Here is a 26,390-nt window from a genome sequence, read left to right as displayed (position 1 = left end):
TTGCTGTAACTGGAGTATTTCAGGGAGGAAAATCTTGAGTTTTTCTAAACCAAATCTTTTTTTGGGGGAACATTTCCATTTTGAAATCATATGTTTGCCCACATTTTGACCATCTCCTAGTGGAAAAGGGGAGAGAGAGAGAGAGAGAGAGAGAGAGAGAGAGAGAGAGAGAGAGAGAGTGTGTGTGTGTGGGGGGGGGGAAATATCCTTTTTCATTTGCCTATTTTAAAAGCCCTGCAGCACAATTTTTTTAAAAAAATCCAATTTAAAATACAGAATCGCAAGACTGTTTGAAGTCGAACTGAAAATGGGTGTAGTGTGAAACCGGTGATTCATAATTACACAGATGAAAGTTGTCATGTGGTTTCATTTAGGACAGGGGTTCTCAACCTTTTCCTTTCCGAGCCCCCCCACCCTCCCCCACCCCCCCAACATGCTATAGAAACTCCACAGCCCAGCTATGACACAATTGTTTTTCTGCATATAAAAGCCAGGGCCCATGTTAGGGGGTAGCAAGCAGGGCTATTGCCCAGAGTCCCACACCACAGGGAGCCCCTGTGAAGCTAAGTTGCTCAGGTTTTGACTTCAGCCCTGCATAGTGGGACTTTGGCTTTCTGCCCTGGGCCCTAGCGAGTCTAATGCTGGCCATGCTTGGTGGACCCCTGAAACCTGCTCGCAGCCCCCCAGGAGCCCCCGGAGCCCTGGCTGAGAACCACTGATTTCGGAAGCCCCACGGAAAGGTTAAAGTTTTGAAGTTTATGTTTGTTTGTTTTCCTCCCGAATGGGGAAAATCCCATTTTTCTGACTGGCTGTAATGGAATCACTAGAGCTGTGATGTGCCCTGACGAATGGGAAAGTGACAGGGGATCTCTGCTCAGCCTGACTGGTTTCATGCCCCCTGCGAAATATGGGACTACAGCAGCACCACACCCTCTTACCCCAACGGCTTCCGCACTGCCTCCGAGAGAGGATCGCCCCCATCCAGTCGTCCATCCCACCATCCTGCACCACTTGGCCTTTTCTCTCCCATCCATGTACCTTGCAGATCCAGGCCCCGCCTTGCTCTTATTCACAGCCCTTTGCTGCTATTAACAAGCTTGCTTTGTGTTGTGCAGGCCAACAGATCTCAGAGGCCTTGGGGGCGAATGGAGATCAGAACAAAGAAAGTCCCACGTGGGGGGAAATCTCACTGTCCAGGTGAAGGAATCTTGTGGCAGGACAGAGGATGATGGCACTGCCCCCGCATCTGTCTGTTCTCAGACCCCCCAGATCCATGGTCTGCAGACCTCATTGCTAGGTACATCTGGAGAGCACCCTGCCCTCTCAACTCCCAAACCACCTGCTTCTGTCAGCAAAGGAGACCACCCTTTGGGGGAGCAGTAATATCTTTCTTATCCTCTCTATAGGGCCCATGATCACACCCACTGAGCCAGGCTCTTATATGCCCCAGAGTGCGTCTGCTCCTGGACTCCAGCCCCAGGAGGAGTCAAACCCTTTCTCACACCATGACTCTCAGCAAATTGCACCCAAGAAAACTGCCATCCATTCCCCCCATCCATCACACGCACCTCTGGGGTCATGATCCACACACACACACACACACACACACACACTCACTGCTGCTGCTTGGTTCATTAACAAGGACCACGCCAACGAACTGGCCAACCATCCAAAGCTTTCTGCTGAACCCCAAGTGGATTAAAGAATTTTCAGCCTGGAGCTACTCTCCTTCCATGTGAGATCTTTTCTAGCTAGGAGTGGGGTAGAGGTATGGGGGCACACAAAGGTGGAGGGGAGACGGGATACATGCTGCTGCTGGGGTTTGATTGGGCAAGTTACAGAGCCTGGAGAGTGCTTAAAACATGAACAATCTGGATCCACTCCCATCAAGAACTGGGAACAGAACCCAGGTGTCGTGATTCTCAGCCACCTCTACTCTAAACACTAGATACCACTTTCATCCCAGAGCTGGGAGCAGAACACAGGAGTCCTGACTCCCAGGCCCCACTGCTCTAACTATTAGACACCACTCTTCTCCCAGAGCTCTTGATAGCACCCAGGAGTCCTGACTCCCAGCCCTCCCACTCTAACCACTAGATCCCTCTCCCCCAGCCAGATGTGATTGTGGGATCTCAGTGCAAGCCTTAAAAGGCTCTTCATTCTCAAATTTCCTGTGCTGTAAACATGAAAAAATAAGTTAGTCATACACAGGGCTTCTGTGTGTGACACACACACACACAGTGTGATTTGACCAAATTCAATTAGCTAACCTGTGGCAAAGCCAGGAAATGAGACCTAGATGAGGAGCCTTATGACCATTTGTTTTTAAACAACGCAATCTTCCTAGAATGGTGCAGAATGAGAAAAGGTTATTAATGTATGTATTTATTTATTGACTACATTTCCATAGTTGCTTCTGATCAATTTTGGCCATGCCCAAGTACAGGGGTGGCCAATCTGAGCCTGAGAAGGAGCCAGAATTTACCAACGTACATTGCCAAAGAGCCACAGTAATACGTCAGCAGCCCCACCCATCAAGTCCCCCCCGCTCCCAGCGCTCCTGCCCACCAGTAGCCCCGCCGATCAGTGCCTCCTGCTCCCTCCCCGCACTTCCCGATCAGCTGTTTCCTGGCATGGAGAGGCTCTGGGGGGGAGGGGAGGGGAGGGGGAGGAACGAGAGCATGGCAGGCTCAGGGGAGGGGGTGGGAAGGGGTGGAGTGGGGGCAGGGCCTGTGGCAGAGCCAGGGGTTGAGCAGTGAGCACTCCCCAGCACAGTGGAAAGCTGGCACCTGTAGCTCTAGCCCCGGAGTCGGTGCCTGTACAAGGAGCAGCATATTAACTTCTGAAGAGCCGCATGTGGCTCTGGAGCCACAGGTTGGCCACCCCTGCCCAAGTAGATCAATACCATTTGTGCTGTTATGGACGTACGGACATATTATGGCAGCAGTCACCAGGAGGCACTATAGGACAATCTTAAAAGTTCTTTTCCTTAGGGTGTGGGCACTGTTCAGTTTTTGAAGATGTTGTTAATTTTGCAATGTAGATTGTGTTTGGGGAGCTGTGGCAAACAGCAAGGGAATTTAGAGTGAAGTTAAGTCAAGTTTTGGGGCAGAGGTGCTTCCCACAAACTAGGAATTAGTGATGGGCTGAGATTTTTAAAAGGCAGGTTTGCCAGCATCCCATTTATGACCTCCTCTATTCAAGTCTGGTGTATATAGTGTAAATACACAACTCACAATAGAACGTACCCTGACTCTGTGCCATCGATTTTTCCTTCAAAGCAAAACGGACCTGAAAGGCTCTGAGATCTGCTACTGCTCGGCAGAGGGGGCTACAGCATGTAGTCAATAAATAAGATAGCTATTATCTTTACTTAGGTCAATATTTAGCAATACTCAGAGCTTCTGTTCAGCCACAGCTTCAAATGAAAGTTGCAGGTCTGGAAATCAGGATAAAGGTGTGTCAAGCTGGGGACTCAAGAAACGTGGCACCCAGAAATAACCATACCTTCTGCAGCCAGTGTAGCGTCAAAACTGCTAGAGGCATGGATTACTCCCATCTTGTGAGTAATTCCTTATCCTGGAGGACAGAGTTGGGGGAATTCACCTCACCACACCCTGCACATGCAAAAGCATCCAGTGGGTCCCCTAAAAATCAGCCCCCAGATTCAACTCGCCACCCCATCCCCTCCTCTCAGCTTTTTCCATCCTAGGAAAAACCCACCAGCAGCTCCCTGTTTGATAATCCCCTTCTTATCCATCTCCACTGCAGCTCTTTACCTTCCAGGGACTGGGATGATCTGGAGCAAAACGTGGCTGTTACACTGCAGCTGGTCAGGGTGAGAAGGACAATTGGGAAGGTTTCAGAAGGGGCTTTAGTCCATTTCACACCAATTTCCCCCAGGCTCTTTCCCTGCAGACAGTCACTGACAATACACCAGGGCTACCCCCACAGAGACATTTTTATCCCCTCTCCCCTCGTGTCCCTGAGCCAAATGCCAGCAAGGACCAGAATCACAGGAGCTGCTTTGGGGATTCCCCCTGACACTGTCCCCAGGGCAGCACTTTCAGTACTGTTCTAGAGGTGGGACTAGAACCCAGGAGTCCCGGTTCCTAACCCCCCTCGATCCCATTCCCCTGCCAGAGCACCCAGGAGTCCTGGCTCCCAACCCCCTGCTGACACAGACCCACTCCCCTCCCAGAGCTGCAAACACAACCCAAGAGTCCTGACTCCTATGATGTGTGGGGAAGAGAGCTCAGTAACTATGGCCCATTGTCTCTCTGGTTTCTCTCCAGAAGAGCTGAGTGGTTTGGTTGAGAGGGGCACCTGACCCACCAGGAGCCAAGCTGTGAGCGCAGCAGAAAGCCAGAGCCCGCAGGGGGCAGAGGGCATGTTCAGGGGATCAGGGAGGGCAAAGGGAACTCTCCTGCCTGTACCCGCCAGGGCTGAGAAACATGCGGGGGTGAGGAAGGCTATATTTGGGATGCTGGACCTGCCCCGGCAGTGGGGGAATTCACAGGGACACAGATTCTGGCACCACAGGGCCCATTCCCATTTCCAGTCCCCCCAACCTGGGGCTGGAGCAGAGCCAGTGTCCCATAGAGGGAACTCTGGGCTGCATTAACAGGGGCAGAGAGGGAGGATGTGGTCCCGTGGCAGTTGGGAGGAGGCAGCAGTGGGGAGGGACAGGTGACTGGCGGCTGGTGGTTGTGGGGAGCTGGGGTGTGGCACAGTCTATCATCCTGTCCCATAGCACAGAGCTTCTGACTTGCAGTAGGGTGGTGGGGCTTGAGGCTTCTGCCCCATGGCAGACACCTGCAAAGGCTCGGGGCCCCAGCAGGTGCACCCCATGGGGCTGCATGTCCCGCCAGAGGACAGAAACCCCAAGCTCCCCTCCCTGCCTGTCTGTTAGGCAGAGAAATGTGGGGAGGGGTATCCCCTGTTAGCCAGGATGGGCAGGGCTGGTGTCCCTAGCCTCTGTTTGCCACAAGCTGGGAATTGGTGACGGGATGGATCATTGGAGGATTGCCTGGTCTGTTCATTCCCTGTGGGGCACCTGGCATTGGCCGCTGTTGGAAGACAGGATACTGGGCTAGATGGCCCTTTGGTCTGACCCAGTCTGGCTGTTCTTATGGTGGGCTCTGGGAGCTGCACTTTAACTATGAAAGAGCCACATGTGGCTCACGAGCTGCAGTTTGGCCACCGCTGCACTAGGAGCTAGTCCTCCCCTCTTCTCTATCAGCCTGTCCCATAGCTCAGTGGTTAGGCTGCTCTCATGATAGACTATGCTGTTTAGAGCCTCTCTCTCTCGGGGATCTTGAACCAGGGTCTCCAGTACCTCAGGTAAGTGCTCTAGCCACTGGGTTAGAAGTTAGACATGTGGGCACTGCCGCCTTCTCCATGACTGTTTGTTTTGCATGGAGCGAGGCAGGCGCCTACCTCATTCTCACAAGAAATAGCGTAGGTGCCTAAGCCACTGTGTTACCCCTCGGCCTCAGCAAAAGTGAGTTTTGCTGGAGATTAGATGGTGTGTCAGATCCCTGCCACACCTCTCTGTTTTCCTCACCAGTAAACTGCTCAGCACTCTCCCAGCCCAACCCTCACTAACAACTGATGAACTCCAGCCCCTGAGTGCCTCCAAGATGGTTCTCTGCAATGCACAGCCCCTATCACTGTACATTCACAGAAGATATTAACAAGTTTCAGAGATATTAAGTTCACTTCTCTGTTAAAGAGTCAGTATGTTACAGCTTGTTAACTGAACTGGGGTAAATACACCCTTCCCTTGAAACACAGGCCTGAGTTGCTTTGTAGTGAAAGTAAAACAAGTGTATTAAACAAAAGTCATAGTTTAAGTGATACCTGGTAGAAGGAATAAAGATAGAAAGGGTTACAAACAAAAAAAGTAAAAATATGCTTCCTAATGGCTAGGATCTAACTTAACAAGTTCCAATCTTTGTACAAGGTAGTTTCCTCACTAGTCCTCCATTCCCAGCAATGGCTGGCTAGGAGCCCCGCTGTCGGAGTTCAAGGTGCTGGTTTTTCTTGTCTCCTCAGCTGAAGGATAATTTAGGGGTTTGCTCCCTGTCTCTTTATAATCCAGCAAACTTTAAAAATGTCTTCTTCTGACATGTCTCCCCACCTACAAGTCCTTTTCCCTGCTGGGGGTGGATGATATCCCATGCTGTCTGCCTCCATGCTGCCTACGCTGGCAATTTAGATGGTGCAAATGATCTTTTCCTGCAAGCTCCGATACAAATGAATAGCCCACTGAATTTGGCCACGCCTGGTTTCTAGTGTTGTCCTCTTTTCTTTGTCTGGAGAAAACCTTTTGTTTATCAACTCTCCCTGACACGCCTGGTTTAAACACCTTTTAGGAACAGGCTTTAAGGAAGTGAGTATCCATAATTCCACCTACAGCACTGTCACACACAATTCGTAATGATATCAGTGACTGGCATGCTACTCGCTTTTGAATGATAACTCGCAACACAGACGCTGACTTTTTTCCCCCCAGCGGGTGCTCCACCCCTACGCTGCCCCGAGGTCCTGCCCTCACTCTGCTTCTTCCCCTCCCCGATCCGCCCCCTTCCCTGAGGCCCATCCCCCACATGCCCTCTGCTCACTTCTCTCCGCCTCCTACCCCAAGTGCCTTCCACTAGCCGCTCACTGCTCGCTGACCGCTCGGGGCCCGCTGAACAACTGATCAGTGGCCAGTCTGGGCTGGAACCACGGTGGCTGGTGAGTGCTGAGCACCCCCTGTTTTTTTTCCGTGGGTGCTTGAGCCCCAGAGCACCCACGGAGTTGGTGTCTATGGCTCATAAGGCATATTTTGCACAGATATTAGTGCAGGGTGTGAATACCGTGGTGCCTAGGATCACAACAACCCAGGAAAAGACAAGTGATGGGCCATTAAAGTTGATGGGGAAAACACTGAAAACCTGAAACTGAAAAGAAAACCCCAGTCATGGAAAACTAATAGTGATTATGATAATGAAACTTTCCCTCCCCTAGTGCTTCTTTCCTCCTCTGCCCCTAAATACACAGTAATTCCACTTCTGAGGAAGGTGGGCAATTGTTATTATCTCCACCATAGAGACGGGAGGAAGGGGAGGGAAGTGACTGCACAGGAGACATTAGCAGAGTTGGTTACCCAGCCCTGGAGACCTGACTGCCACCTTCACCCCAGTCTAACCTCTAGACATCAGCCCCCTCTCCAGGATTCCTGCATCCCAATTCCCCCTGCTCTTGCTATTACACCAAATTGCCCTCACGAGAACAGTGCAATCCCCCAAGGACCCCACCTCTCTGGGGAATCTCCACCGTGAATTCCTCAGTCCCCAGCCAGCTCCCTGCATCTGCAGAGCTGGCCAATACACTGAGCAACGCTCTGACATCCTGTCACTTCAGATCGGCAGCTCTTCCTGCTGTATAACTACAGCCATGCAGGGCCCCTTGCTGCTTCCCTGAATATCATTCCCCTGTCCATACCTCAAGGTGCCCTAGAAGCCGCAGATATGACTCAGACACAAATGACAATGGGGCATTTTTACTTCTTCCCTACACTGGAAAGTGTGTGTGGAACCCACAGAAACATCTCCCCACTGATCCCACCACTTGCTCCCCTCCGACCCTGAAATGACTCATCTCCCAAGTGCCCAGCATTTCCTTCTTCTCCGGGCTCCACCAACCACCCCCCATAGAAACCCAAACCATCCACCAGCCTGCTGTCCCTACCCAGATCATCCTCAAAGGAGGCACATTTACAGTTTGCTTCAGGAGGGCACAGTTCATTGCCCCGCAGGGAAAGCTCCTGACACCTTCTATCCTGTGTGCAGTTTCTGGTGGGACATTAGAGAGACCTTTGCCTTGAAGCTTTTCCCACAGTCTAGGCATTTATAGGGTGTCTCTCCCATGTGGGTTCTCTGATGTCTAAGTAGGGCTGAGCTCTGCGTGAAGCTTTTCCCGCAGTCGGAGCATTTATAGGGTCTCTCTCCAGAGTGGATTCTCTGATGTGTAATAAGGGCTGAGACCTGACTGAAACTTTCTTCACAGATGGGACAATCATAGGGTTTCTCTCCTGTATGGATCCTTTGATGTGTAGTAAGGGCTGATCTCACACTGAAACTTTCTCCGCACATGGGGCACTTATAGGGTCTCTCTCCCGTGTGGATTCTCTGATGCACAGTAAGGTGTGAGCTCTGGCTAAAGGTTTCTCCACAGTCCAGGCACTTATAGGGTCTCTCTCCTGTGTGAATTCTCTGATGTTTAACAAGTTCTGAGCTCTGATTGAAGTTTTTCCCGCACTCAGGGCACTTATAGGGTTTCTCTCCCGTGTGGGTTCTCTGATGTTTAATAAGTTCTGAGCTCTGATTGAAGCTTTTCCCACAGACGGGACATCGGTAGGGCCTCTCTCCTGTGTGAATTCTTTGATGTCGAAGAAGGTCTGAACTCTGCTTGAAGCTTTTCCTGCAGTCAGGGCAGCTATAAGGTCTCTCTCCTGTGTGAACTCTCTGATGTACAATCAGGTTTGATCTCTGGCTGAAGCTTTTCCCGCACTCAGCACATTCATGCTGTTTCTCTTTAGTGCTGATTCTCAGCTGCATTGTGGTCCTATTGAGGTCCTCCAAACCTCCCTCACGGTGACTGGATTTTCCCTGTCTGTCCTCTGGGGGGTTTCCCAGCTGCCCCTCTGGCCTGCACTGAGTCTCACAGGATTCTCCCGGCTCAGAACTTTGAAAAATATCCTCTTCAGGTCTTCCCAGCAATATCCCATGTGGTTCCACTTGCTCAAGACTTTTCTGCTGAGGAATCTCTTCCTCGTTCTCACTCACCATCCCATCACCTGCTGGGACAGAGAGAGAATCCAGACAGGAGTCATTCCCTGTGCCAGGGGGAAAGGATACCTGAGAAAGGGGATGAGAATGGGGAAAACAAACCAAATAACTTCTGGAGAGATCAAAAACTCAGGAGTGGAATCTGAACCCCCAAGACCTTTCCACAAACAGAGAGAGAGGAGAGGACCAATTCTGCTCTTAATCCCATCTGAACATTCAGAGAGACATGAGCTGCTGCCAGATGTTGGTCAGGGTGGATGGAAAGCCATGAGTCACAACTGCCAGGAAGATATGACAGCTCATGGGCATAATCTTGACTAGGTTGAGATGAGGCAGAAATGGGGGAGTTTATAGGCCTGTGTGAGAATCCCAAATGTTTATGACAAGGCTGGATGATTTCTGTGTCCATTCAAACAATTCCTCACCTGAATTGGCACCTCTCAGGATCTCTCTTTCCTTGAAGCCTTGGTGACCTAGTACTCATGGCTCTTCCTCCCTTTTCAGCCAGGAGATCATGTTGGCTGTGGGAACTGGAAACCCAGCTCAGGGGAAAGAAAACAGCTGAGGCTGAGACTAGGATTTTACAGTTATTCTCAGGCACAGCTGTTTCCAGATGTGCCAGGTAGCGCCTTTGTATAAACCAAATGGCTTGGAAATGGTCCTGGAGCTCCTTTGCGGGAGGTCAGGTGTTTATAGTGGCATGTGATTCCTGTGGAAGGAGATCCCGGGATTTCCATAAACTGGGAGGTCTTTTGACTCTGGCTCAGGAGTTGGACAATCTCTTACTCCTTTCTAACATTGCTGAGACCAAAGCCCTCTCCAGGCATGGACCCCGTTCTCTGTAGGGAGGGACATGTGAAATCTCTGTGTATCACTGTGTGCCCATGTTTAATAACACAGAGAGGAACATGCAACTCTTCCTCTCCATTGGAAGTTCTGGGGATGGACTAGCACAGGGGCGTGCAAACTTTTTGGCCTGAGGGCCACATCAGGTGTCTGAAATTGTATGGAGGGCCAGTTAGGGGAGGTTGTGCCTCCCCAAACAGCCAGGTGTGGCCTGGCCCTGCCCCCTATTCAACCCCCCCTGCTTCTTGCCCCCTGGTGGCCCCCCCGGGACTCCTGCCCCATCCAACCCCCCCATTCACTGTCCCCTGAGGGCACCCCTGGGACCCCTGCCCCATCCACCCCTCCCTGTCCCCTGACCGCCCCTGGACCCCCCCACCCATGACTGCCCCCTGCTGCCCCATCCAACCCTTCCTCTCATTCCTGACTGCCCCCCCAGGACCCCTGTTCCATCCAACCACCCCTTCTCCCTGACCGCCCCCGGAACCCCTGCCCCTGACTGCCCCCCACCACCCCATCCAACCGCCCCTCCTTCCTGACTGCCTCCCCTGTTCCCCGCCCTCTGACCGCCCCAACCCATATCCACACCCCCGCCCCCTGAGCACTACCCCGAACTCCCCTGCCTCTATCCAACTCCCTCCCGCCGCTCCCTGCTCCCTTACCATTCTGGATGGAGCACGGGTGGCTGGCGGTGCTACAGCCGCGCCACCCAGTGCACCAGGACCGGCAGCCGTGCCCCCGGCTGGAGCCAGCCACGCCACCGCACAACACAAAGCACTGGGTCAGGCCGCGGCTCTGCACCTGCACTGCCCAGCAAGAGCTCACAGCCCCGCCACCCAGAGCATTGCACCGGTGGCACAGTGAGCTGAGGCTGCGGGGGAGGGGAAACAGCATGGGGGGGCCAGGGGCGAGCCTCCCGGGTCAGGAGCTCATGGGCCAGGCAGGAGGGTCCCGTGGGCTGGATGTAGCCTGCAGGCCATAGTTAGCCCTCCTCTGGACTAGCATCTCCACTGCGTCTCTGAATCTCCTCTCCCTTGGAAGAGGGTGTGGAGTGGTCACGTGGATTCTGGTGGTGATGGGGGTGATCCCCCAAAATATAACGGAGCAGGGAAGAACCCTGAGCAGAAGCCAACCCGGGTACCTCAGAGACATAACTCCCCCCCCCCAGCTTCTAATTCCTAAGGGGACAGGAATCCTTACCCAGCGAGGTCACATTCTCACAATTCTCCTGCATGATGAGTCTCCTTCTTGAAGGTCACTGGCCCCTGAAATAGCAAGAGATCCTCATTCAGTACCTGCTGCCCCAGCCACAATCCCACCAGCTCACTCCAGGAGAGGGCTGGAAAATCCCCCTTCCCACAGAGAACAGGGAACTTTCCTGGGGAGAGGGGGAAAATTTCCAGATGCTTTAATTGAAAACAAACTGGTTGTGAGGTGAAAACCTGATGCCCATGAGCCGCCAACTCTACTGAATGCGTCATGAATCTCATGATATTTAGTCTGGAGTTTTAGAAGTTTCCCATGATCTCACAATTCCTGACACAGAACACACTTGTTTTCCCTTGTTCATCATGGCTGCCATCTCCCATGACCTTCAGAAGTGCTGAAGTCAAGCCGCCCTTATTCAAGAGAGACAAGGGTGATATCTTTTATCGGTTCAACTTCTGTTGGGGAGAGAGACAAGCTTTCAAGCTTACACAGAGCTCTTCTCCAGGTCTGGGAAAGGTACTAAAGTCAGGGTGTCACAGCTAAATGCAAAGTGGAACAGATTGCTTACAAAGCCCCAGTCAAGGTGAAGTGGCCTGTTAACACCACTGTAGTCATAGAACAAAAAGGGGGTTAGAGAGTTACAGATTGTTGTAATAAAACCATAAGCCATAAAACCAGTGTCTCTATTCAGTCCATGATTTTTAGAGTCTAGCAGAGTTATGAATTTAAGTCCCCAGGCTCGTCTTTTGAAGGTGTTGAGCAGGTTTCTTTTGAGGATGAGGACTGAGAGGTCACATACAGAGTGATCATTTTGTGAAAAGTGTTCACCCACGGGCGATAGGGCATTTTTGTCTTTTTGCATTTTTCTGTGTCAGTTCATTTGAGAGCATAGTGATTGTCTGGTTTCACCCACGTAGTTGTTACTGGGGCATTTAGTGCACTGGATGAGGTACACCCCATGTCGTGATGGGCATGTGTAGGACCCATGGATCTTGAAAGGTGTGTTGTGGGGGGTGTTGATCATTGTAGCAGTGGAGATATGTCTGCAGATTTTCCATCTGTTGTTCTGACAGGGTCTGGTGCTTTGAGTTGGTGCGTTCTGGTCTGTGGAGAGCTTGCTTCTGATGATGAGCCTGGAGAGGTTGAGGAGTTATTTGAAAGCCAGAAGAGGGGGTTCAGAAAAGATTTATTTCAGGATGTGGTCCCCATCAAGTATGTGCTGTAGTTGTTTAATGATATCCCGTATGGGTTTCAGTGTGGGGAGGCAGGTGACAACTACGGGTGTGCGGTCGGAGGGGTTTTTTTCTGTATTGAAGCAGGTTCTCTTTGGGTATTTGGGTGGCCTGTTCCCTTATGTGATCTACTTCTTACGTAAGAATGGCCACACTGGGTCAGCCCAAAGGTCCATCTAGCCCAGTATCCTGTCTTCCGACAGTGGCCAATGCCAGGTGCCCAGAAGGAATGAACAGAACAGGTGATCATCCAGTGATCCATCCCCTGTCGCCCATTCCCAGCTTCTGGCAAACAGAGACTAGAGACACCATCCCTTCCCTTCCAGACTAATAGTCATTGATGGACCCATCTTCTTTGTTGGAGTGTCCTTGTTTGGTAAAGGTGGTTTTAAGTGTGTTAAGGTATGTATCCTGGACTTTTTCCTCAGAGCATAATCTGTGTCATCTGAGTGCCTGGCTGTAGATAACTGATTTCTTGGTATGTTTGGGGCAATTATTGGATCTTTGAAGGTAAGTGTGGTGATCTGTGGGTTTCTTGTATATTGTTGTCTGTAGAGTTCCATAATTGCACCTGATTGCTGTCCAGAAAGTTGATGCTAGTGTGGAAGTATTCCAGAGAGAGTTTAATGGATGGGTGACGGTTGTTGAAGTTGTGGTGGAAATCTGTGAGGAAGTTGAGGTGATCTGTCCGTAGGATGAAAATATCATTGATATATCTCAGGTACATCATTGGTTTCATGATTCATTTGTCTAGAAATTTTTCTTTGAAGAGGCTGGCATTTTGAGGAACCATCCTAGTAATACCTATGGCTGTTCACATGCTTTGGACAAAGTGTTTGTTGTTGAATGTAAATTTGTTATATGTAAGGATGAAATGGACAAGTTTGGTGATATGCTTGGGTGGACATCTAAGCATTATCCATTACCCTGTCCATATTTGAGGCAGGCAGCGATGCTGTCATTGTGAGGGATGTTGGTGTACGTGGCGGTGACATCTCTCATGGCAAGGATGGTGTTTGGAGGGATGTTATTAAAGTTGCGATGTTTCTGCAGGAAGTTGGTCCAGGAAGCCAGCCCTTTGTGAGTGGTCTGAAGATGGTTTCTATGAGTCCCGATATTCATTCAGTCAGAATACCGTGGACATTTAGGATGGGTCTGCCTGGGTTCCCTTGTTTGTGTGTTTTCGGAAGCACACAGAAGGTCCATGGGATGGGTTCATGGTGGATGAGGTTGTAGAGTTTCTCTTGGAGTTGTTTGGTGAAGGATTTGATGATATCCTTAAATTCTGGTGTGAATTGTGGTGTGTGTGGGGGGGTCTTTTCTGAGTTCTTTATAATAGGGGGTATCAGAGAGTTGTCAATTTGGCTCATTAACGTAGTACAGCTGAGGACTATGATTGTTCATTCAATAATTATTAATTATTATTCCAGATGGCCACCATTTCCCTACAGATCTGGCATGTGGAAGTAAGGCAGCTCCTAGTAATGGTCACCAGCTCCCATTGTTTTCAGTATGGGTGAAGCCATGGTCTCCTCAGGGAATATGGCTGGGGCCCTGTGGTTAGGCTGGATATATAAGAACATAAGAATGGTTTATACTGGGTCAGACCAAAGGTCCATGTAGCCCAGTATCCTGTCTTCCGACAGTGGCCAGTGCCAGGTGACCCAGAGGGAATGAACAGAACAGGTGATCATCAAGTGATCCATCCCCTGTCGCCCGTTCCCAGCTTCTGGCAAACAGGCTATGGACACCATCCCTGCCCATCCTGGCTAATAGCCATTGATGGACCTATCCTCCATGAATTTATCCAGTTCTTGTTTGAACTCTGCTATAGTCTTGGCCTTCACAACATCCTCTGGCAAGGAGACACCATGCGTACAAAAGGAGACATGGGAAGCTAGAGCCAGACTGAGGAGGGTGCAGGGAATTAATGGGGGGTGGAGAGGGCGAGAGGTGGATTGTGGGGCAGCACGCAGGGTTGTCTGTGTCCAGGGGGCAGACTGAGGGGGAAGGAGGTGTAGTGAGATCCTGGGAGGGAGCAAGAGGCAGACGGAAGAGGGTAATGAGTGAGGCGCAGCAGGGAGAATGAGGGATGATGCAAGGCACATGGGGGAAACAGAGGCCCATAGGAGTATGTGGGGTGGGGTGGGGCGGGGCAGAGGGAGGCTGAGAGCAGTGCAGAGGGATTTGTTAGGGTCAGACTGAGCCTGAGGATGATTTAGGGCAGGGTAGATAACCTATGACACACATGCCAAAGGCTAGCTGATTTTCAGTGGCACTCACACTGCCCGGGTCCTGGCCACCAGTCCCGGGGGCTCCGCTGCTGGCCTGGGGTACTGGCCACCGGCCCCCTGCCAGCTGGGGTTCCGTCCGCCAGCCCCACTCAGACCGCTGCTGGCCCCGGGTCCCAGCCACCAGTCCTGGGGGCTCCGCTGCTGGCCTGGGGTCCCGGCCGCTGGTCCCAGGGCTCTGCAGCCAGCCCCAGCTGTGGTCCACTGGGCCCAGCCTGGGGCGGTGAGGGGTGCAGGCAGGGGCAAGAGGGGGAGCAGCTCAGCACCCCCACCTTAAAAATTATTCCAGCGCCACTGTGCTGGGATATTTTTAAGTCCTGATTTGCTGCTTACATCACTATCACACCACATGGAACAGCACACTGCGTTTGACGTTGAGATTAGAATGTACATGCAAGAACCTGAAAAGTTTGACGAAAGCAACTTGGATTTGTCTGTATTTCAGTGGATGGGTGTTGAAGATTTCGAAATGCAGCTCATTCAGTTAAAAACCTCAGAATTGTGGGCATCAAAGTTTGAGGATCTGCGGAGTGCACTTGAAGCTACCGAGAGAGATCATGGGGCCTCTATTGTGACCTGCTGGACGTCCCTGCCAGTGAAATTTAACTGTTTGAAGAAAATTGCGTTTGCAATGCTTTCAGCATTTGGATCCACATACCTGTGTGAATAGGTATTTTCACACATGAAATCTGTCCTCTGTCCCTCTCGGAGCTGGTTAACAATTGATCACTCAGAAGCCTGTGTGCAGCTTAAAGTATCCAAATATGTGCCAGACATTGGAAAACTCAGCAAGGAAAAGCAAGGGCAAGGATCTCACTAAACTGATAAGATCTACATTTTAATTTAATTTTAAATGAAGCTTCTTAAACATTTTAAAAACCTTATTCATTTTACATAAAATGGTTAAGTGATATATTATAGACTTATAGAAAGAGACCTTCTAAAAATGTTAAAATGTATTACTGGCACGCGAAACTTTAAATTAGAGTGAATAAATGAAGACTCAGCCCACCACTTCTGAAAGGTTGCCGACCTCTGGTTTAGGGGAATGTCATGGATTAGGGAGTGCAGGGTGGGAGGCTGTGGGGGTTTGCAGATAGGGAGCTCAGGAGCATGTGGGGTGGCCAATGTGAGAGGTACAGGGAAAGTGTAAAGGGAACGACAGGTACATAGAGGAGCAGGTGTGGAGAGGAGACTGTGAGGATCAGGGGAGAAGAGACTGGTGACAGGGCAGTGATGCGGGAAGGTGTGGAGTTGGACAGAGAGTGGCAGCTCCCCAATCCCAGGAGTAGGGGAAGGTCAGTGGGTGGAATCTCCCTGTGAGAAGGGAGGCTGTAATTTTGCATGTACACGGTGGCAGGTGGAGTTTTGCTCTTGTGATGCAATATGCAACACACACACACACACAAACACACTCTTTCTCTCACTAAGGGGGCAGGTGGCTTCCCTCCAAAAAGCTTAAACATCAGAAGATAAATAAAATCACCCGTCTCCACAAAGTGTATTTTTAAAACTTGTGATATTCAAGCCCAGTTCCTGACTTTCCAGAGTGACTTGTGGCTGCTAAATGCACTGGCTGTGCACCTCTGATGTCTACATGGTCAGGCAATTGTTACATTTCACAGGGGAATTTCCACCCTCTCCTGCTGGGGTTGTCCCTACAACTTATGCCCCACATTAAAGCAGGCTCAGAAGGGATTTCACTTGCTGGGCTCCTACCCCTTTCTGCATTCCCCACCCACACCCAGACCCAGACCAAACCTTCCAGCAGTTCTGTCCCTTCCCTGTCCCCTGGGAGGATTGGGTGAGCTGGAGCCAAATATAGATGTTACTCTGCAGCTTGCCAGGGTGAGAACAGCAGCAGGGTGAGAACAGCAGCTGGAGGGATAGCTCAGTGGTTTGAGCATTGGCCTGCTAAACCCAGGGTTGTAAATTCAATCCTTGAGGGGGCCATTTGGGATCTGAGCAAAAATTGGGGATTGGTCCTGCTTTGAGTAGGGGGTTGGACTAGATGACCTCCTGAGGTCCCTTCCAGCCCTGATATTCTCTGTGACAGTGGGGAAGATGCTTAATCATGTTTTTACCTTGTTGATACAGGATTGCCCTTTCCATGTGCACCCACAACTCTTTTGCATGCATCCCTCTCGCCCTCCATCGGAGTGTGCAAATGGCATCCATGTGCACACGCCCAGCATATGAAAACATCCCAGGTGAGGGCTACATTTTGGATGCCAATTCAGAGACCATAAGTAAATATTTTGTCCCTGTTATTTCAGAGTTTTGGCGAGTGTCAGTTTTCTGTGGAAAAAAATCAATGAAATAATAACCATGCCCCAGCCCTGCCATTCTCTATCACTTTGCATCTGGGGCTCTCAAAGTTCTTTACCCCCTCAGCCTCAGTTCCTGTGCAGTGGGTCAGGCTCAGTCACAGACCAGAGCCACAGAGAACCTGCCCTAGGGGAGAGACAGCAGAGATTAATCACCCTGCCTGATATAGCTTTTCAACTAGATTTCCCAGCACTTTAGAGGAACCCATCCTCTACGGCCCGGCCCCAGCCCTTTCCCCCGGGTCTCTCCCCTCACCTGCAGGCTCCGGCTCAGGAGCTGGTGTCGCCTGGGGCTGCTTCCAGCCACCGCAGAAAGTCCCCCATCAGTTTCTCTGATCTCTCCCTGACACAGAGCAGCAGCTACTTGGTCCAGGTCTCCAGAGCACAATGGAGGCAGCAGCATCTTCTTCTAGGAGCCTTGATTACTAATCAGTCAAAAGCAGGAGTCACACACTGCATGATGCTCAGTTACGCTATATAGATATACTATATATTTGTATTACAGAAAAGCCTCAGAGCCCTTAACTCTCCCCCTTCCAGCATCTGTTACAAAGGCTCTTAGCTGCTCATCCTCTTGGCTACCAACCTGGGCTGCAGCCCAGTCAGTGGGACCAGTTGTAACTAAAGCCCAGAGTGTCTATCTACAGGGAAAGAGCCTGGGGGAATCATAGAATATCAGGGTTGGAAGGGACCTCAGGAGGTCATCTAGTCCAACCCCCTGCTCAAAGCAGGACCAATCCCCAATTTTTGCCCCAACCCCTAAATGGCCCCCTCAAGGATTGAGCTCACAACTCCAGGTTAACAGGGCAATGCTCAAACCACTGAGCTATCCCTCCCCCACAGCAAATCAGGTTGTGACATGGATGAAAGCCCCTGCTGAAGCTTCCCCAGTCGCCCCCCTTGCCCTGCCAGTCTGCAAAATAATGGCCACGTTTTGCTCCAGATCCTCCCAAGGGATGGCAAACATTTGCTATTGTGCTGTCCCCGAGCAGCCTGAGCAGGCTGGAGCAGTCTGAGCAGGCTCAGTAACATCTGATGAAGCTGCTACCCTCACCTGCCCTCCGAATCTGGGTGGGTCTGGTGGATTTTTTGCCCCCCCCTGAGCTATGTAGTTATACCGACATAGGTCTGTAGCGTAGACCTGGCCTCAGTCCTTTCAGACCTGATGGGTGTGGGGTGGAGCAAAGGGGCCCCTGTCCGTGCTGGAATGCTGGGGAGATTTATCCATCGCTGCAGAGATAATAGGGGTAGATTTTTAAATGAAGAATAACCCACCCCACACACACTCCCCTGAGCCCCCCCACTCTTCTCCTCTCCCTGGGGTGCCCCTCACTGCACAACATGCCGCCTTGCCTGCTGTCTGTACGCCCCTTTTCCCCCCATCTCCTTATTGCTCACCCCTTCCCTTCCGCCCAGACACAGGTAGGGACCCCCGCTGGGGCCTGATCCTGCTCCCCCCACCTGAACCACGACCCCAGACCCCACCCCTAACCCGGGGAGATCCCACCCACCCCTCTCGCAGGCGCCTTCACCACAAGGGGGCGCACTCTGAGCTAGGGGCTGAGATCTGAGGCTGCAGGGGAAATTTCTGCGCTAAAGCCAGCCGCTCCGGGGCTGGCAGACACGCGGGGAGCAGCGATGGGAGAGGAGCTGGGGGGACGGACGCGCAGCACTTTCCCCCCAGTTCTCCCTCAAATACCTGCAGTCTCCGGCTCCGCCTGGTGGGCTCCCGGGTCCCAGGAGAAGCAGCAGCAATAAATTGCAGCTCCCCGGCTGTGGGGAGCACAGAGAGCAGCCCCCCCCCCCAGTCGCAGCACCCGGGGCCCTCCCCTGGCTACAGTGTGGCCGGGCAGCTGTTCCAACATTGTCTCTGCATTTCCGGAGCTGCCGCCGCCAGGGGGCTCTGCTCGGGGACAGGCGGCGGCTGATCGCTGAACGATCCCGCTCAGGATGTCAGGGGTTGAACTTCCCCCCGGGTCAGACGGTGCCGCCTGTCTGGTGCATGCGCCGGGAGCCCGGGCGGAGCCGCTGCTGCTCCCCAGCGGGGTGAGCCCTTCCCTAGCGCCCCTCGGGGCCCAGCCGCGGGGACTTTCTTGGGCAGCCCCGGGCTCTGCCGACACCAGCCCCTGAGCCGGAGCCTGCAGGTGAGGGGAGAGACCCGGGGAAGCGCTGGGGCCGGGCAGGAAAGTGACTCTGCACCAACGGCCCCTCCTCGCCCCAGCTCTGCTCCCGGGGGGGGGCGGGGCTCTGCCAGTCCCGGAGCTGCTGCCCTCCCTGACCCCCCCGGCTCTGCCCCCCTGAGCGCCTGCAGAAGCCGAGCCAGCGCCGGGAGAGCGACTGCCCCGGGCCGGGCCAGGGACCGAGTCTCCCAGCCCGAGGGGAGGGGAGGGGGCAGGAGGGAGGCAGGGGCAGAGACTGGCAGGGGCAGCAGGAGCAATCAGCGGGGAGGGAGGTTCCCGGCTCCCAGCCCTGCCCAGCCCCATTCCCTGCAGCACCCCGGGCAGATTGACTTCCCTGGGAGAAGGGGAGGAGCAGGGAGAGGAAAAGCCAGTTCCTGCCTCTGCCTGGTCCCCGCGCTGCTGCGGGGATGCGCTGCCCTGGGGACCCTGTCAGTGGGATCCCCCAGAGCGGCTCCTTTGGTTCTGCTCCTTTCCGTGGTTTGGTTCAGAGACTCTGTGTTGGGGGGGGGGATTAAAAACGTCTCATTGGGTTTAGTCCTGGTAGGAGGGGCCAGAATTATATTACAAACTGCAACGGGTCACAGTTTGCTACTTTGATGTTATTACTGCGCAGGCTTCGGCCATCTGAACAGGTTCAGTAACATCTGCTGGAGTCACTTACCTCCCTGGCCATCCGAATCTGCTCCCTGCTGTACAGGAAGACATGGGGGCTCAAATCATGGTAGCCAACAGGCGCACCATGGGCCAAAACTGGACCGCCAGATGCTTTTGAATGGACCCCACAATTATTTTTTATTCATTATTGTCATTGTTGTTGTTTTTATTATTTTCTCTGGAGTCTGGACCTTGGCCATACCTTGACCAAGAAATTTGGACCTTGACAAAAAATATTTGATGATCCCTGGCTGAAATGATTACAGTTTCTCTCCTGAAGCAGGCTCTGTTAGTAGGTGTGTTCCAGTGTGACAACACCTCCCATTTCTGGAATATTTGAGCTCACTATAATGCCAACCTCAGATGTCAACAAGGAACTTGAAGGCTACTAATTCCTTATTTTAATTTAAAGATAAAGTTGTTATATATATTTTGATCACTTGTACACAGAAAAACATTGTATGCAGAAGGGCAACCTGGACTATCATGGATTGTGACAGTTTAGAATATTGGTCATTCTACAGTTCTTTCCCCCTCCCCCTTTTTACTTGTACTAAATTGACCCTGCAGACAGGGGTTGGTCGTCTCTTCCTCTGGAGGATCAAAACTCCATGAAGTTCTGTAGTGACAATATAATTGTCGTTTAAATTCTGTGGCTGATTGTTGATAATTGTATCCACCGATGTGGTTGCTTTTCTTGATGTACTTCATCTGGCCTCATATGTGCAAATAAGATGATCACTTATCTTGCACTAGGACTAGAAAAATGAACTGACACCTTAATATGAGCAGTGTGGAGTCTTTTTTTTTTTTCCCCCATCCTTAGCTGGAAAAATAAAATGGTGTGTGTGTATCCACTATTAATAGGACCCTACCAAATTCACAGCCATGAAAAACACGTCACGGACCATGAAATCTGGTCTTGTGTATACTATTACCGTATACTATACAGATTTCACAGGGGAGACCAACGTTTCTCAAACTGGGGGTCCTGACTCAAAAGGGGGCTAAAGGGTTGGGGTGGTTGCAAGGTTATTGTAGGGGGTTGTGGTATTGCCACCCTTACTTCTGCACTGCCTTGAGAGCTGGGTGGCTGGAAAGTGGTGGCTGCTGGCCAGGCACCCAGCTCTGAAAGCAGCAGCACAGAAGTAAAGGTGGCAATACTATACCATGCCATCCTTACTTCTATGCTGCTGCTGGCCATGGCGCTGCCTTCAGAGCTGGGCTCCTGGCCAGCAGATTTTACTGGCCAGCCGCCCAACGTTGAAGGCAGTGCTGCCGCCAACAGCAGCACAGAAGTAAGGATGACAATATCACAACCCCCCTACAATAACCTTGCAATGTCCCCACTACCCTCTTTTGGGTCAGGACTCCTACAGTTACAACATCGTGAAATTTTAGATTTAAATAGCTGAAATCATGAAATTTATTATTTTTAAAATCCTATGACCGTGATGTTGACCAAAATGGACCATGAATTTGGTAGGGCTCTAACTATTAACCATAGGAATATAAATGTTGTAATAATTATCTTGCTCATAGTTAAATACTTACCTTCCATATTTTTGGAAAATTCTAACTAAGGTACTTACCTGGCCCACATCACCACAGTATTTGAGGATCTTGGCAGTTTTAATGTATCCACCAACTGCCCCTGTGTGATAGGGAAATGCTATTGTCCCCACCTGGGGACACACGGGGAAGTCTGCGGCAGAGCAAGGTCTCCTGCACCCCAGGTTAGCAACCTAACCACTGGATCATGGTATGACAGTCAGGGTCCAGACACACAAATGGGAGAACAGAAGGTTTAAACCCACATAAGTAAGCAGTTAAACCACTGGTTGCATGCTGTGTCATTGCACGATAAAAACATATTCAGTGAGGTCTTTTATGAAAGCTTGTAATGTTCTGAACCCTGCTGGCTGTTATGAGATATACCAGGGGTTCTCAGACTGGGGGTTGGGACCCCTCAGGGGGTCACGAGCTGTCAGCCTCCACCCCAAACCCCACTTTGCATCCAGCATTTATAATGGTATTATAAATTTAAAACATTTTTTAATATATTTAGGGGGGGTCACACTCAAGAGGCTTGCTGTGTGAAAGGGGTCACTAGTACAAAAGTTTGAGAACTACTGAGATATACATACAGACTGTCCTTATGAACGTATGTATTTGTGTATATAGAAGCCTTTGCTCATAATCTTTGATGCAGCTTCAGCTCCACCTCACAGCAAAGCGGTGGGCACTCAAGTAGGGAGGGGCGTCTCCCAAACCAGTTTTTGGCACGAAACTTCAAGTGGCTACCCACTGTCCAGCCTGGGAAGGGACAGTGGTTGGCCATTAGAGCTAGTGGAGAGAGATTGAGGCAATTTGAGATTGGGAAGAGCAACACAGCTCTGGAACACTGGGAGAACTCCTTCCTGTCCTGTTCTGTTTAACCATGAGTCGCCAGGGCCTTGGGGGGAGTAAGGGAGAAAGGCTTTTAAAAGCAGGCTTGGGACTGAGGGTTTTTAATCCAGAACTTGAGGGACAGTCTCAAGGCGGGAGGCTGTCTGTGAATGCTGATTTTCTCCTATAGCTAGTGGACATGCTCTTTCAAGGCAATAGGTAACTCCTGTTAGAAAAGGGGTTTGATTTAATGTGAAAATGTAAAGCCTGAACTTGCATCTTTTTGTCTGTTTTCTGCATAACTTGTAGATGTTTGCTTTCCCCTCTTCTTTCATCTTTGAAACTGGGCTTTTCTGTTCCATAAATTTTTCACTTATTTTTATCCCAAACAGGTGTCTGGTGTGTAAATTGTGTGGAGTGTGTGTGCCAAAGCATGCTGGTATCTGTGGAGCCAGTTTCACACCGCTGGGGGTTATGAGCCAGAGGGGAAAAGTCCGAGTGTCTGGTAATTAAGAACACAGCGAGGATGTATTTGGGGGGACTCCAGACTGGAAGGGCTGTTCGTGTCACCCTACAAAGAGTAACTGGGCTGGTGAGAGCTAGGATGGAAAGGAATTTCTTCTATGTGCTGCACTCACTTTTATTTAAATAAGTAACATAATAAAATTTCATTTAAATGTATCTTTATCTAGGGTGGAATTGCTTAGTATATGCTTCTCGGATGATCATATCAAAAATGCCCAATTGATTTCAGAGCCTAAGTCTCATTAATTTTCAGTCAAGCCTTTTTCTGGCATCTCAGGTTGGGCCTTCTCCATCAGAGGTACCCAAAATGACTAATCACTTTCAAATACCACGATCAGAGTTACCCAAAATGACTAATCACTTTCAAATACCACGACCAGTATCTCTAGTTCTATCTCCCTGTCTGTGTGTTGTCAGCTTATGATATTTGTCTCATGATATTTAGTGGGGGGGGGGGGGAGGTTAATAAAGCCTCAGTTCAAGGAGTCCTGCAATTACAAGAGTCAGCTTTCATTTAAAAAAATAAACAAAATAAAATTCTAGCCACGATGGTAGCAGAAAAAGTGATCCCAAAAGACTGCCAAACTTGGAAGAAAAGAACCCAAAATATATTATTATTGGTTTGTTATCTTTATTTAAATCACTTTTTTCCTCAGGAAATCTTATGATTTTTGAGATCTGACTCCTGATATTTGGAAACTTGGGGATGGAAATATTGCTTTTCAGGTCAATGACGGAGCTGGGTGTAGATCAGAGGTCTCATGAGGATCTGCCTAGTACCATATCCACTAGGCCTCATTGCCTCACAGCTGGCAGCATGCAGTGAGCCCTGCTAAACCAACAGCACAATGTGGCATTGGTGTAGGTGTGTGACCGGAGGGAGAATTAAAGCTTCATTTCCTTTGTAGAAAAACCACGAGTCTGATTTTAACTCTTCACTTTTCAAGATGACTCAACTGCTAAAAAATCAGTAAAAATCACACATAGATGCACATGAGTGAATAAACTCACCCTGTATGCAGGGAGCCCACACTCCATCTAATCTGGGGCTATTTCTACTATAGATCTCTTTGATGGAGCCAGGGGAGGAGCTGGGCCCCTTGGATGAAGAGGAAGGGGAGATCCTGAGAGGAACCTGCGCAGGTGAGGAGTATGTTAAACCAACTTGGAAACCATGAGTGAGTGAAGAAAACAGCTGAGATTCTCAAAAAGGTCCCCCAGTTCTGCACCTTCTCACCCATGTCAGGGTTTTCCCAGCAGGGGTTGCATCCTCCTGGCAGATGTCAGCTTCCCTCACACCCTGACTGACACATGAATACACCTCCCCCCCCCGTCATCCCCTTTCTTTCTCAGTGCTCAGCTGCCATGCGGAAGCAGAACTGGTCCCTCTGCTTTGGGGGATTTGGCCCCTTATTTCAGATCATATCATTGTTATTTATTTCTGCCATCTCCCCTTTCAGAGGATTCTTTACTTCCCAGCACAAGCAATGTCTCAGGTCTCAATTTTCCCTCTTTCTTCCAGCAGAGGATGGGATGGTGAAGATAAAGGAGGAGAATTGCCTGCGGGAAGTGGAAGCAGATGGGAGGCTATGGGGAAGATCTGAAGGGAGCATTTCCCCGAGTCCCGAGATGGTGGCAACCTACGAGAGTCAATGCAGTTCAAAAGATCTGGGGAAAATTCCCATAGAGGAGTCACGTGGTAAAGCTAGTGCCACAGGCAGAGCTCTCAGGAAATCTAAAAATATAAAAGCCCATCAGAGAATCCACATGGGAGAGAAACCCTATAACTGCCTTGAGTGTGGGAAAATCTTCAATCGGAGGTCATTTCTTATTACGCATCAGAGAATTCACACTGGAGAGAAGCCCTATAAATGCCCCGAATGTGGGAAAAGCTTCACTGTGAGATCAACTCTTATTAAACATAAAAGAATCCACACAGGAGAGAAACCCTATAAGTGCCCTGACTGCGGGAAAAGCTTCCGTCTGAGCTCGACCCTTTGTACCCATCGGAAAATCCATACAGGAGAGAAACCCTATGAGTGCCTCAAATGTGGGAAAAGATTCCGAGTGAGCTCCTACCTTCTTGCACATGAGGCCACCCACATGGTGGACAACCCTTACAAATGCTCCGACTGTGGGAAAAACTTTAGTGTGAATAGAGACCTCCTTGTGCATCAGAGAATCCACACGGGAGAGAGACCCTTTAAATGCCTTGAGTGTGGGAAAAGCTTCAATCGGAGATCGATCTTGATTGTACATCAGAGAGTCCACACTGGAGAGAAGCCCTATAAATGCCCCAATTGCGGGAAAAGCTTCAGTGTGAGCTCAGACCTCACAGCACATCAGAGAATCCACACAGGAGAAAAACCCTATAAATGCTTTGATTGCGGGAATAGCTTTCGTCTGAGCTCCCACCTTACCAGACATCAGAGGAGCCACACTGGAGAGAGACCCTATAAATGCCTGGTCTGTGGGGAAAGCTTCAGTGACTGCTCAGGCCTTATTAAACATAAGAGAATGCACACTGGAGAGAAACGGAGGCCAGCGCCTGTTACACATCAGGGAACCCACACGGCAGCAACACCTTATAAATGCCCCGACTGTGGAAAAAACTTTAGTATGAATTCAGCCCTTGTTAAACACCAGAGAATCCACACAGGAGAGAAACCTTATAACTGCCCTGAGTGTGGGAAAAGCTTCAGTCATTGCTCAGCCCTTATGAAACATCAGAGAATCCATACAGGAGAGAAACCCTTTAAATGCCTGGACTGTGGGAAAAGGTACAATGACAGCTCAACCCTCCGGAGACACCGGCGAATCCACTCAGAAGAGAGGCCCTATAAATGCCCCGACTGTGGGGAACGATTCAGTGTGACCTCAGGCCTTATTAGACACCAGAAAATCCACACCGAAGAGAGACCTTTTAAATGTAGTGAGTGCGGGAAAAGCTTCCAGTCGAACTCACTTCTTAAAACGCATCAGAGGATCCATACAGGAGAGAAACCATATAAATGCCCTGAGTGTGGGAAAAGCTTCCGTCAGAGCTCCCACCTTATAAGGCATCAGAAAATCCACACGGGATAGATGGTCACAGTGTTTTTTTCCATAGTTCTGCTCCACTCACTCACTCTGGCGATTGTGAGACCTATAGGTGGCTGAGGATGGGTGCTGGGGCATTGAGAGACTTGGGACCCATGAGGCAGTATGGTGGATGCTGGAGCACAGGAGGTGAATGGAGTATTTTGAAATTGGGTCGTTGCTAGATGGGCCCAGCCAATGGGAGAGGGAACTTGGGTGCTGGTGGGTGGGTTACTTGGAGATTGGGATGGGAGGTGGGGGAATAACTGTCCTAGAGTCTAAAAGTTTTCCTTCTCCAACAGCGATTGAAAAGCAACATGCCCCACGCTGCCGTCCAACTCACGCTCTGACACAAAACCTCTGCAGTGACCTGCACACTGTCAAAGCAGATTAATTCCCAAACGCAGGGGCTGTGGGAGATAGGATGTGCTGAACTGTTGATACTGCGGGGTACATAAGAGTGGCCATACTGGGTCAGTCCAAAGATCCATCTAGCCCAGGATCCTGTCTTCTGACAGTGGCCAATGAGAGAAGCCGTATTAGTACTAGTTCACCAGTTGGGTTTTGTGTTACAGCATGAGTGGGATGAAGTTGGATGCATGTTACTTTTGGGTTCCTGTTAGAGATGGAACTGAAGGCCTCATGAAGCATGGGCACATATGATCTGAGATGCTGTGATCAGTGTAACAAGTCTTGTCCCTTCTTCTCCTGTTCTAAGGTTTTGGGTGGCCAGGTGAGTCCTGCTGGAACCTTCACTCTCATTAAATGTCATTTTTGTTTCTGTAAATTTTATTCAGTGACTTTCATGCAAATGTTTTTTCCCCAA

General features: G+C 50.4%; 2 protein-coding genes across 12 annotated transcripts; one reads left to right on the top strand and one right to left on the bottom strand.

The window, feature by feature from the left end:
- Positions 1-6,629: 6,629 nt before the first annotated feature.
- Positions 6,630-18,640, bottom strand: LOC141998736 (uncharacterized). 6 transcript variants are annotated; one of them, XM_074971729.1, is made up of 6 exons: positions 18,439-18,640; positions 17,794-17,969; positions 16,996-17,164; positions 10,881-10,945; positions 9,263-9,367; positions 6,630-8,845 (listed from the first exon to the last, which is right to left on the bottom strand). In XM_074971729.1, the coding sequence occupies exon 6, from the start codon at positions 8,835-8,837 to the stop codon at positions 7,824-7,826; it is 1,014 nt and encodes a 337-aa protein (XP_074827830.1). In that variant the 5' UTR covers positions 8,838-8,845; positions 9,263-9,367; positions 10,881-10,945; positions 16,996-17,164; positions 17,794-17,969; positions 18,439-18,640; the 3' UTR covers positions 6,630-7,823. The 6 variants fall into 6 exon arrangements, with proteins under 6 accessions (XP_074827830.1, XP_074827826.1, XP_074827829.1 ...); XM_074971725.1 differs by lacking the exon at positions 9,263-9,367 and having other exon boundaries at positions 6,630-8,848; XM_074971728.1 differs by lacking the exon at positions 9,263-9,367.
- Positions 18,641-18,663: 23 nt separating this feature from the next.
- LOC141998707 (uncharacterized) lies at positions 18,664-25,770 on the top strand. Of its 6 annotated transcripts, none has more exons than XM_074971667.1 (4): positions 18,664-18,883; positions 22,354-22,553; positions 23,551-23,629; positions 24,012-25,770. In XM_074971667.1, exons 2-4 carry the CDS (start codon positions 22,488-22,490, stop codon positions 25,568-25,570), a joined length of 1,704 nt encoding a protein of 567 aa, XP_074827768.1. In that variant the 5' UTR covers positions 18,664-18,883; positions 22,354-22,487; the 3' UTR covers positions 25,571-25,770. The 6 variants fall into 6 exon arrangements, with proteins under 6 accessions (XP_074827768.1, XP_074827767.1, XP_074827772.1 ...); XM_074971666.1 differs by having other exon boundaries at positions 24,009-25,770; XM_074971671.1 differs by having other exon boundaries at positions 18,666-18,883; positions 22,354-22,466.
- The last annotated feature ends 620 nt before the right edge of the window (positions 25,771-26,390 follow it).

This window comes from Natator depressus, chromosome 14 (genome assembly GCF_965152275.1).
Source record: "Natator depressus isolate rNatDep1 chromosome 14, rNatDep2.hap1, whole genome shotgun sequence".
NCBI classification, from domain to species: Eukaryota; Metazoa; Chordata; order Testudines; family Cheloniidae; genus Natator; species Natator depressus.
Note: the sequence above shows the minus strand (reverse complement) of the source record. Positions and strands in the feature narration are given on the sequence as shown.